Genomic DNA, 11,698 nt, shown 5'->3' on the forward strand with positions numbered 1-11,698 from the left:
AGGAGGACAAGAAGAAAAGGCAATCGGAGTATGAAGCGAATGGGTTACTATGGAAGGCTTTTCAACATCATTGGGATTTAATGGTACACTCAATGTCCGTGGCCGAGTTCGAATCCTACTTGGAGAGTTTATTGGGAAATGGAAGAAAGATTACGAGAAGTGTGTGGTTTATTGCTTGAAGGAATTGTTGGATCCGTACAAGGAAAAATTTGTGTAGGCTTACACGTACCAACACATGCATTACAATAATGAGGCGACAAGTATCTCGGAAGGATCTCATGGACATTTGAAAAGCTTGCTCCGAGGGAGCCAAAACACCGTGGTTACATTACAAGAAGCCATCCATGAATACACCAAGGCCGATATCATCAAGATAACCGCTCAAATGGAAGAGAGTAGGATGAAAATTATCACAAGCTACAAGGAACACCATCGGTTGATTAAAAATTTAAATTATAGGGTGTCTCACTGGGCAATCATTTCTATGATGAAGGATTACACATATTATGTTGATAAGGAGATGGGGAGAAGAAGAATTGAATGCTCATGTATGACGGTGATGGCCTTCGGATTTCCGTGTCGTCACATGATCGCGAAGTACCAACAAGGAATTCCTTTTGAAATCATTGGTCCGTTTTGGAAGCAACTTACTTTCAAACCACCCCCAACCAAAGAACCACTCGAACCCTTGTGTACACGGATATTGGAAGGGAAATCATCGAGAAATTCGCAAAAAAGGATGGCTTGGTAAGAAAAGTTTTGATGTACGACTTAAAACTAGCCGCGAACCCCCATATGGTACCGGTCGGAGAACCAACGGTGCTACCGTCGATGGGTAGACCACCTTCCAACATGGATAGGAAGCAAGAAAGGTACGAGTTTAGGGTTGCAATAAGTACCGGAAAAAACCCGTTCTTGAGTCATAAAAGAATCCATTGTAGACATGAGAATGAAGACGCTAAATATGAAGAGGCGAAGGTTCCAAAGAAAAGGGGTCGACCAAAGAAGGGAGAAAGTGGGACAAATAGCGCACAAGCCAATACAATTTTTTTCAAACGTTCCTTCACAAATTGATAATGAAGATGCACCGTCTAAGAGGAAAATGGGTCGACCAAAGAAGGTAGAAAGTGGGACAAGTAGCGCTCCTTCGCAACATGTGGGTCCAATCGATCCTTCTCGAGAAGTCAAGAGCCAAACAATCTATTCGTTCCTTCTCAAGAGAGTCAAGCGAGTACATCACGAGGATGAAGGTTACGTGCATGAAAGGGAGAAGCAAGACAAAAGGGTTCTATGGTGACTCTAAGGGTCGCTCTTAGTGATGGAAGCACTCCTAGGGATGAACGAGGTAGACCCCATCGAACTTGTTACACCATATTCGAGGAGTATTAAGCGAAACTTCCTGAAATCATTAAGCCCTATGTGTTATCCACCGACGACGTGGATGGGATGGGAATTGTGGTTATCACGTTTCATCGGAACAAATAGGCCATATAAGTTTGGCGGACGATGAGAACCTAACCCAATGTCAATATTACATTGTTAGAGTACAAGGGATGGCCTTGTGCCTACAAGAAGACAAGGAATTTTACATATCGATGATGAAGGAAGGAAAAACAAGAGAAGACAAAGAAGTGATTTTTGAAAAAATGGTTGTTAGAGTACAAGGGCCAAATGGGAATGAACCAATTACCTGAGAGCATTGGATGCAAATGCCTCTATGTGGTCATCTCTTGGCGGAAACGCGTGATAAGCGCATATTTTTCATATATTTGGTGTCAATTCCATGCTAGTAATTGTTGATTTTCTTGCAAATTATTGTATATTACGCTTGTTTTCTCTTATTTGTGTTTTATTAGGTGGGTCATCCAAAAGAACTGAATTGACACTTATTTGTGCAATAAAAGAACAAAATCATTCTGAGTTCGTATGAAGAAGTTATGAGCAAAACAAGAACTTAGAAGGATAAAAGGGCAAAATGGTCATTTACAGGACAAGTGTTATTGGCACCCCTACTATACGTTAAGGGCAGGCACTCTGTTAAGCGGCAGTCTGATTTCAAATAAACTGCTAAACGCAGTCACGTATTTTACAAGGGGGAAAGCTGGAATTTAAATATTGTTCAAGGCGGACGTTGTTTCACTCGGGGCTGCCATCTCTATCTTCATCATTCAAAAAAATTGAAAATCCCGCGTGCAGTTTCTTCTGCATGGATATCTGTTACAACGTTGCTCGAGTTGCTACGATTGGAAGTGATGAGAAGGAGGGTTCGGTGATTGATGGAAGACGAGTAGAAAAGAAGACCTCAAGCCTGGCAGTGAACGTTGCTGCCATTGTTGGTGACGAGCTCGAGTCCGTAGTCATTGGTGATGGGTTTAAGTTCTGTCTCAACCATGAAGAAAAGAAGAGGTGCTATTGTTTCGCTGCCATTGACAGTGATGATGCTGTCAGAATATCAGAGATGAAGGGAGAAGAACACGAGCTGGCAGTGAATGATAATGGAAACGGAGAAGTGTATTGCTGCTGCCATTTATGGAAAAACGAGGATTGTTGGTCTCTTTGAAGATGATCTTGACGAGATGATTGGATTGGGTTTGCAGGAGTATGCTGTGTTTGTTGGATGCTCTCAGGATATAGAAGAACTCGAGTTCAAGTCTAAACAGGGAAGAGTATGGAGTTATGTTGGATACTGCCATTTCCGATGAAGAACAATGATGGTGGTGGTGATCATGATTGATCATAATGGTTGATGGGAAGTGAGCTTGAGTCTGTACCAGTGGATTCTTAAGCAGCGACTAATGGTGACTTCTGGCAGGGACAGATGGAGAAGAACGGGTTTTCGAAGTCAAACAAGATATGGAACTGAGAATCGACTCTGAAACTTAACCGAGAAACCAGTTGAGAACCTCATCGCTGACGTGATTATTGTGGACTCTGTAGAGGGATATTTCCGCGTCTAAGATAAACATGAATCATTGGTGCACGTTTGTAGAGATTGGGTAAGCTTTAGAAGTCGAAACTTGTGCGAGAATCCAGAGTTTAAGATAAGTTTCAGGTCGGCAAAAAAGCAACCAAGCTATGCTTCAGCCGTTGAATTTTAAGATGAATGGTGAGGATTCAAGACAAGTTTATAGTTTGAGTCGGCAAAGGAAATTTGGGTTATTATCAGATTCAACTTTGGATTCAAAAACTATAAATAGAGGGTCGAATAACCCATATAAGACATCTCCTCACCCTCACTTTCACGTCCAGAAACTGTTCGACAGAAGTACCCAAAGAAAGAACAGAAGCATAAAGAGTTCATATATGCAGCAGTAGCTAAAGTTTTCCTGCAACAAGGCGACAGTGGTTGATCTCCTGCAACAGAAGCAGCAGTAGCTAGAGTTCTTCTACAACTACAGTTTGCTTTCTATAAACTCCATTATGTCTAGCTAAATTACTTATTTGATTGAGGATGATTTCCTAGTGCTAAATATGATCTAAATTATAAAATAAATCTATTTTGAGTTCTTCACATGATTTTTGATTGTTTTTACTATGGTTAATATTTATGATTAATTTTAAAATTGTTTGGGTGACCAACTAAATCGTTTTATCAATTGATCTAATGCTAGTGAAGTTTTAAAAGATAAGTGTAATAGTCTATTAATTCTTTACAAAAGTAGAAATCATAAAACCTTGCAGAGGGATTTTGTGGAGGGTTTCGAGTAAAAACAACCCAAGAAAGTAGACCTTGAGCTAAGAGTCTAACTACTAGGATCAACCTATAATTCACAAAATATAAAGCATTCGACCAAATTACATCTAGAGTGAGCTACTACTAGGTGGTTTAGACGAATAGAATCTGGTATTGGAGAGCTTCCGTACTCAGTGATATTAAAAATTTAGAGGATAGCACTGAGCTAGCTGCTATTCTATGGTTGGTAATAATCTGTGATTAACGATAAATAGATGAATATATTAATTTAATGAATATTTAGTACAAAGAAGGATTCCTTGATCATATTTCTCATCATTGTTTTCAACCTAATTATTTTAATTTGCTTTGCTATTTATTTTATTTAAAAATATTTTACAAAACCCCCCATTGTGACACTTTTTGACAACTAAAACTCCCTGCTCTTCGTGGGAGCGAACCTTATTTACTGCTATATTATTCATTAGTAAAGTAGAATATAAGTGAATTAATTTGAGCATCTACGACACGCATCAAATTTTGGCGCCACTGCCGGGGAGCAGTCGGTAGCTTTAGTTGTTTCTTTTAGTTTTGTTTTTGTTTTTAGATTTTCTTTTTAGTTTTTAACTTTGTTTTCTAGTTTTTTTTGTTTTAGGTACTCAATCTCTGGAATCGAAGGATTGGAATTATCCCAGGTGCGGAATTCAAACTCGTAAGGGGACGGTAGTACAAGCACGTCCAAAGTTGCAACAAGAACCTTCTACAGAAAAGATGGTTAATACAGACGACGAGGGAAATCCTCCACCTCTGGAGAGGAAGTTAAGAGAGTTGGCATCTCCATGCTTAGATTCGCTACCACTGTGCATTAAAATCACTAACCTAGTGGAGCTGAAGTCGAATCTACTTCATCATATACCAAAGTTCAAGGGACATCCAGGTGAAAATCCAAATCGACACCTTCAACAGTTCCAGAACACAATGACAAGTCTGAGGCATGCAACCGCACACAGAGATATGGCTATACTACAAGCCTTCCCGTTCTCATTGACAGACTTAACAGAAGAATGGTTGTATTGTCTTCCTCAAGGGAGTGTTACAACATGGACAGAGATGAAAAAGCTATTTCTGGAGAAATATTTTCCTGCTTCCAAAGCGGCATCCGTTCGTAAGGAGATTAGTGCCATTCTAAAGATGTCTCGGGAGTCTCTATATGAATATTGGGAGAGGTATAAGAAGTTGTTGGCAAGCTTCCCACACCATAATATATCCTCAATACTTATCATTAAATACTTCTACGAAGGATTACTTCCAGAACAGAGGAATTTGATTGATGCGGATGCCGGTGGTTCACTTACTGAGAAGGCGATCTCGCAGGAAACCAGTTTGATTGAAAGTATGGCTTCCAATGCTCAACAATTCTACACCAGAAACAACTCTAATGTCAGAAGAGTTAGCGAGATAGGAGAGTCTGCACAGTCAGAGTAACGGATGAACAACATAGAGAAGGTAGTACAACGAATGGCAGCAGTGATTATTCCTACTTATGAAGAAGAGTCTGAACAGGTGAATGTTGTGTTCCTTAATCAGAGGACAAAGTATGATCCCTACTCTAATACTTATAATCCAGGTTGGAAAGATCATCCAAATTTCAGTTATGCAAATCAGCAATATGCAGCTCCTAATCCGTATGGGAGACAAAATGGTTTTCAACAACCACAGTTCTGACCACAACCTCCACCTCAGCCTCAACAACAAACTCAGAATTCTAGTTTAGAGGAGATGATGAAAATGATGATGCAAAAGCAAGATGCAAATGCTCAGCGTCAAGATATAATTCCGCAGAAGCAAGATATGTCTATAAAGGACTTGCAAGCTCAAATTGGACAATTGGCTATAGACATGAATGAAATAAAAGCACAAATTTGGCAAAATTTCCATCACAGCCTTTCGTGAATCCAAGAGAGAACGTTAATGCTGTAACTCTAAGAAGTGGGAAGCAAACAGAAGAGACAAAACAACAAGAAAAGTTTAGCCACGACTTGGAAGAGGAAGTAGAAGTGGAAACCTTTACAAAGGAACAGCCAACCTCAACTGGCCAACCTAAGGACACAGTTCCTACTTTTACCACGTCGCCTCCTTTTCCTAGTCTTTTTTCCAAGTCAAAGAAGCAATCTCTAGACAAGGAGATTATGGATATTTTCAGCACGGTGCATATCAACATTCCATTTATTGAGGCCATCAGAACGGTACCCAGGTATGCCAAGGTTCTGAAGGATTTGTGCACAAGGAATGAGAGGTTAATTGCTAACGAGATCACTCAGGTGGGAGAAAGTGCTTCAGCTATGTTGCTGAAGAAGATGCCTGCAAAGTGTAAAGATCCTGGTAGTTTTACAGTGCCAATTACTATTGGTGAAAAACGGTTTCAGCGTTCTTTGCTTGATTTGGGAGCTTCCATAAGTGTGATGTCAGCCGATGTTTATGATTCATTGAATCTTGGGCCTTTAAAGGAGACAAGGATTATCATTCAATTAGCTAATAAGTCTAACATATATCCTAAGGGACTCGTGGAAGACGTGTTGGTGCAAGTTAATGAACTAATCTTTCCCATTGATTTCTTTGTTGTGGATATGCAGAATGGGGACAATTGTTCGTCTACTTCATTACTTCTTGGGAGATCATTTATGAAGACTGCTAAGACGAAGATTGATTGTGATACTGGGACACTCACTATGGAGTTTGACAAAGAGGTTATACGCTTCAATATTTTTGAAGCTATGTGTTATCCAAGTGATATCCATTCCGCATTTTCTGTTGATGTTATTGGTTCATTGGCACAACAGATGTTTGATTTGATCAACGAAGACGAACTTGAATCTGTGTTACAAAATAGCATTGATTTGGATGTACTTGGCATGCCTAACTTGGACATTGATATCCCCAAGGAGTTTCTTGAGACATGTGGTGCTTTAACGACATCACAAGAAGTTAGAAGAGGTAATATTTCATATATCTCCTTACCTGTAACTGATGAAGTTCCTTTACCTTCTGTTGTGCAGGCACCTAAATTAGAGATGAAACCTCTACCGGATCACTTAAAGTACGCTTACTTGGGTGATGGGTAAGAGCTTCTAGTCATTATTGCAAAGAATCTCACAGCAGTACAGGAAGAACGCCTTCTTCGGGTTCTAAAAGAGCACAAAACGGCTATTGGTTGGAAAATTGTTGATATCAAAGGAATTAGTCCAGCCATGTGCATGCATAGAATCCTAATGGAAGATGGTGTAAAGCCAGTATGTGATGCTCAACGTAGGCTTAACCCCCCAATGATGGAGGTCGTGAAGAAAGAAATCCTCAAATTACTAAGTGTGGGGTGATTTACCCAATTTCTGACAGCAAATGGGTTAGTCCGGTGAAAGTGGTGCCTAAGAAATCAGGTGTTACTGTTGTTAGAAATCAAGATGATGAACTTGTTCCTACAAGAGTTGAAACTGGATGGCGAGTGTGCATAGACTACATAAAGCTCTATTCGGCTACCCGCAAGGATCACTTTCCTTTGCCTTTCATTGATCAGATGTTAGAGAGGTTAGCGGGACATTCACATTATTGCTTTTTGGATGGTTATTCGGGATACAACCAAATTGTTATTGCACCGGAGGATCAAGAGAAGACCACATTTACTTGTCCTTTCAGTACATTTGCATAAAGAAGAATGTCATTTGGTCTTTGCAATGCGCCTGCCACTTTTTAGAGATGTATGGTTAGTATATTTTCTGATTACGTGGAAAACATCATTGAGGTATTTATAGACGATCTTAGTGTTTATGGCGATTCATTCGATATTTGTTTAAATAATCTTGAGCTTGTGCTTAAAAGATGCATAGACACTAATTTGGTTTTAAATTGGGAGAAATGTCACTTTATGGTAAACCATGGAATTTTACTTGGCCACATAGTTTCCTCTCAAGGGCTCGAGGTAGACAAGGCAAAGATAGACTTGATTAGGAACTTACAATACCCCACTTCGGTGAGGGAAATTCCCTCGTTTCTTGGTCATGCAGGTTTTTATAGGAGGTTTATCAAAGATTTATCCAAAATCTCAATGCCGATGTGCAAATTGTTGCAAAAGGAGGTTGCCTTTAACTTCAACCAGGAGTGCAAGGATGCCTTTAATAAATTGAAGGAATTGTTGACTACTTCACCAGTTATTAAGTCACCTGACTGGAGTTTGCCGTTCGAGTTAATGTGTGATGCAAGTGATTATGCAATCAGAGTTGTTTTGGGTCAGAAAGTAGACAAGAGGTCACATGTGATTTATTATGCATCAAGGACCCTAAACGATGCTCAAATCAACTATTCTACTACTGAGAAGGAGTTATTGGCTATACTATTTGCATTAGAAAAATTTAGAGCTTATTTTGTAGGTACCAATGTGATTGTGTATTCTGATCATGCAGCACTACGACACCTATTAAAAAAGAAGGAAGCTAAGCCAAGACTCATACGTTGGATTCTTTTGCTGCAAGAATTCAATATGGAAATCAGAGATAAGAAAGGTGTTGAGAATACAGTTGCCAATCATCTTAGTAGACTTGTTGTTTCCGAAGAAGAACTTCCCTTACAGGATCGTTTTCCAGAGGAACAACTTTTCTCGATTGAAGAATCAACACCTTGGTACGCTGATATAGTGAACTACTTGGTTACAAGGCAAGTACCTAGTACGATGTCTACTTTTCAAAAGCTAAAGCTTAAGAAAATAGCCAAGCAGTATGTGTGGGATGAGCCGTACTTGTGGAAATATGGTGCTGATCAAATTATCCGCAGGTGCGTACCAAACTCTGAATTTCAATTGATTCTATGTTTTTGTCATTCTTATGCTTGTGATGGTCACTTTGGTTCTAAACGTACCGCTCTCAAAATCCTTGAGAGTGGCTTTTATTGGCCTACCCTATTTGAGGATGCATATGTTTTTTGCAAATCTTGTGATAGATGTAAGCGAACGGGCAATCTAGGTACTCGAAATCAAATGCCACTCAATCCTATTCTCACTGTCGAGATTTTGATGTGTGGGCATTGATTTTATGGGTCCTTTTGTTAATTCGAATGGAAAATTTTATATACTTCTTGCTGTGGATTATGTTTCTAAATGGGTGGAAGCTAAAGCCACCCCTACTAATGATTCTCAAGTTGTTTGTGAGTTTGTGAAGGAATATATTTTCTCTAGACATGGTACACCAAGAGTGGTTATCAGTGATGGAGGCTCGCACTTCAAGATGCTCTCCTCAAGAAGTACAACATTACACACAAGGTCGGTACGCCATATCACCCACAAACTAGTGGGAAAGCTGAAATTTCAAATCGTGAGATCAAGTTCATCTTGGAGAAAACCGTTAACACAACACAGAAAGATTGGAGTTATAGACTCAACGATACACTTTGGGCGTATACAACAACATACAAGACACCGATTGGTATGTCTCAATATCGGTTGGTTTATGGAAAAGCTTGTCATCTTCCGGTTGAACTTGAGCATAAGGATTTATGGGTGGTAAAGATGTGCAACATGGAGTACGATAAAGCGGGGAAACATAGGCAACTACAAATTAATGATCTAGAGGAGATACGTAATGATGCTTACGAGAGTTCCCGCATATACAAAGAAAAGACTAAGCTTTTCCATGAGAAGATAATTTCTCAGAAGAATTTTGTTGTGGGACAGAAAGTTCTTTTATTTCATTCTCGTCTTAAGCTATTTCCTGGTAAGCTAAGGTCCAGATGGATTGGACCATATGTTGTTACTAATGTTTATTCTCATGGTGCAGTTGATATCACTAGTCTTAGAGATGGGACTACTTATAAGGTCAACGGCCATAGATTGAAGCCATACTATGAAAACATAGCTTATGTGAATGTGGATGAGATAGATCTTCAATATTTACTCCCTCTGGAGGAGTAGTAAGGAGATTTCCAAGTCGGACTGAAGACTTTAAACCAAGCCTTAAAACCCTTTTATTTTTTGTTTTTATTATTTTCATATCATATTTTCATCCCCATGTTTAATTTCATTGAATCCAGATCTATCTTACAAGGGAATTATGACGAATACCTTTTCGTCACAAATATTCAGACTGCATAGCTCAGTCCAGAGACCATAACTGTCAGACCGTTTATCGAAACACTGTGCCCTTTTGAAACTTTGTAGAAAACACGTAGATGAACAACTTTTGTGAAATGGAGTTTTTCCAAATTACTTACAAATTTGCAAAGTTTTTTCGTTTTATCTGTTGTTACGTCAGAATTCAGAATTTTCGGTTTTACACATTGAGGACAATGTGAAGTTTAAGTGTGGGGGAGTATTTTGCATATATATTTTTCATTTTTTTTGCATAAAACCTTCAACTTGTAGAGATTTTAGAGTCACTAGCATACTTCTAGGTATGTTTACATAGAGATTATGACCGACATAACTGAATTTGGAAGTGTTAGGGAACTACGTTCGGATTTCTTACGAATTGGAGTGTTTAATAATGGATTTAATCATGCCGGTGATGCAAATGAGATGCATGGAGAAATGAATTATTAGAGTTGTTGATCAATCATTAGTGGAGACTACCCATTTTCATATCAACCGAGGCACCATACCATATTTCTATATAAATGGCTAAAGAGCTTTCTTTTGAGTGTGTGTCACCGTACGTTAATTCCGGGTAGAATGGTGAGCTACCCAACCTCCGACCAATAGAATAACTACTCTTTGATATTTTGAGTGCTAATTTTGTCAATCATGAGGGTGACGTCTATAGACGAAAACCACCTTCGTGTAGTTTGATTTGCAGTTAGCACCATTCTCTCTCTCTCGCCAACAACAGATCCATAGAAACACATCATCATCAACAAGTGGAGCGACATCAAAATATACAAGGAAAGTTGAACACGTTTGAGGTTTACAAGCAACAATTCAAGGAAGAGCAAAAATTTCATATCCAAGTAAAAGCAACATACAATGAGTGGATTTTTATATACATGTTAAAGACTTACATATAAAGAGTAGAATTATGTATCTAAGTATGAAGACTTATTTACAAGAGCGAAGAAAATCAAAAGATGAGAGTTATTGAAGTTTAGGATACAAAGACAATACAAGTTGTGAAGATCAAAGTGGTAAAGTACTTCTTTCATGGACATGGTATTTTAATTCCGTTATTATTTTCGTAGTTGCAATCTTCTTGTTTGAAAAAAAAAAAAACTGAAAAAAAACACAAAAAGATTTGCATTTAGGTTTTTATTTGTTCAATAAGGCCATGGGGAAGAAAAATATATAAAGAAGTTTCAAGAAAAAAGAAATTGAAGAGAAAGAGTTACAAATTGTCAGAGTTCTACGAAGTTCAAGAGTTTATAATCAGAAGTTGAAGACCGAAGACCAAGAAGATGAAGAAGACGAGTTGATCGAAGACGTTTCTATTGGATGCTGTGAGAGTGGTGTTATCATCATTGAAATCGGATGTGAAGGTGGTAAGTACTCCCATCCTTGCTATAATGGTTGATTTCCTTTCTTAGAGATCATCAGAAAATATTTTTATTTCCCACGATCTTGTGGGGTCTCCAGAAATAATTCGGAAGGTTTCCTTCCTACCATTCAACGTGTGTAGGATTCTCTCTTCATTCCTACCTGTAGACATGTGAGACCCATAAAAAAGCTGTCTTATTGAGTGCAGTTATCATAAAATCCTTTTAAGTGAGGCAGAAGTCGAGGCGAAATGCTTATTGATCGCTCTCAAACACGCATTCTCTCATTATGGTATGGTTATCTCTCACTCAAGATTTAAGAATGAATATGTTCTTTGGTATTTCTAACTTCTTATTACTAGCATGTAGAAACTCTATGTCCTCACAGCTCTTTGGATGCTTGGGACGCTGGAATGTTTTGAAGTTGGAGCTGGTTTTGTGGGTATACCTCTCGTAAGCCCTCACGATACTATAACTCGTCCATTAAGGACACCTAGGGGTTTAAAGGCATCTTGCATTAGC

General features: G+C 38.8%; 1 protein-coding gene across 1 annotated transcript; it reads left to right on the forward strand.

Moving 5' to 3' along the window:
- The first annotated feature begins 9,233 nt into the window (after nt 1–9,233).
- On the forward strand, nt 9,234–9,626 carry LOC113272173. The gene is made up of 2 exons (XM_026522061.1): nt 9,234–9,429; nt 9,493–9,626. Exons 1-2 carry the CDS (start codon nt 9,234–9,236, stop codon nt 9,624–9,626), a joined length of 330 nt encoding a protein of 109 aa, XP_026377846.1.
- Nucleotides 9,627–11,698: the final 2,072 nt, after the last annotated feature.

This window comes from Papaver somniferum, chromosome 4, assembly GCF_003573695.1.
Source record: "Papaver somniferum cultivar HN1 chromosome 4, ASM357369v1, whole genome shotgun sequence".
NCBI classification, from domain to species: Eukaryota; Viridiplantae; Streptophyta; class Magnoliopsida; order Ranunculales; family Papaveraceae; genus Papaver; species Papaver somniferum.

Bases quoted from the DNA above. Each gene is read 5' to 3' on its own strand.
- LOC113272173 (XM_026522061.1), top strand. From the start codon at position 9,234: ATGGAGTACGATAAAGCGGGGAAACATAGGCAACTACAAATTAATGAT. The intron at 9,430-9,492 runs GTAAGCTAAGGT...CTCATGGTGCAG, and splicing joins TCGTCTTAAGCTATTTCCTG to TTGATATCACTAGTCTTAGA.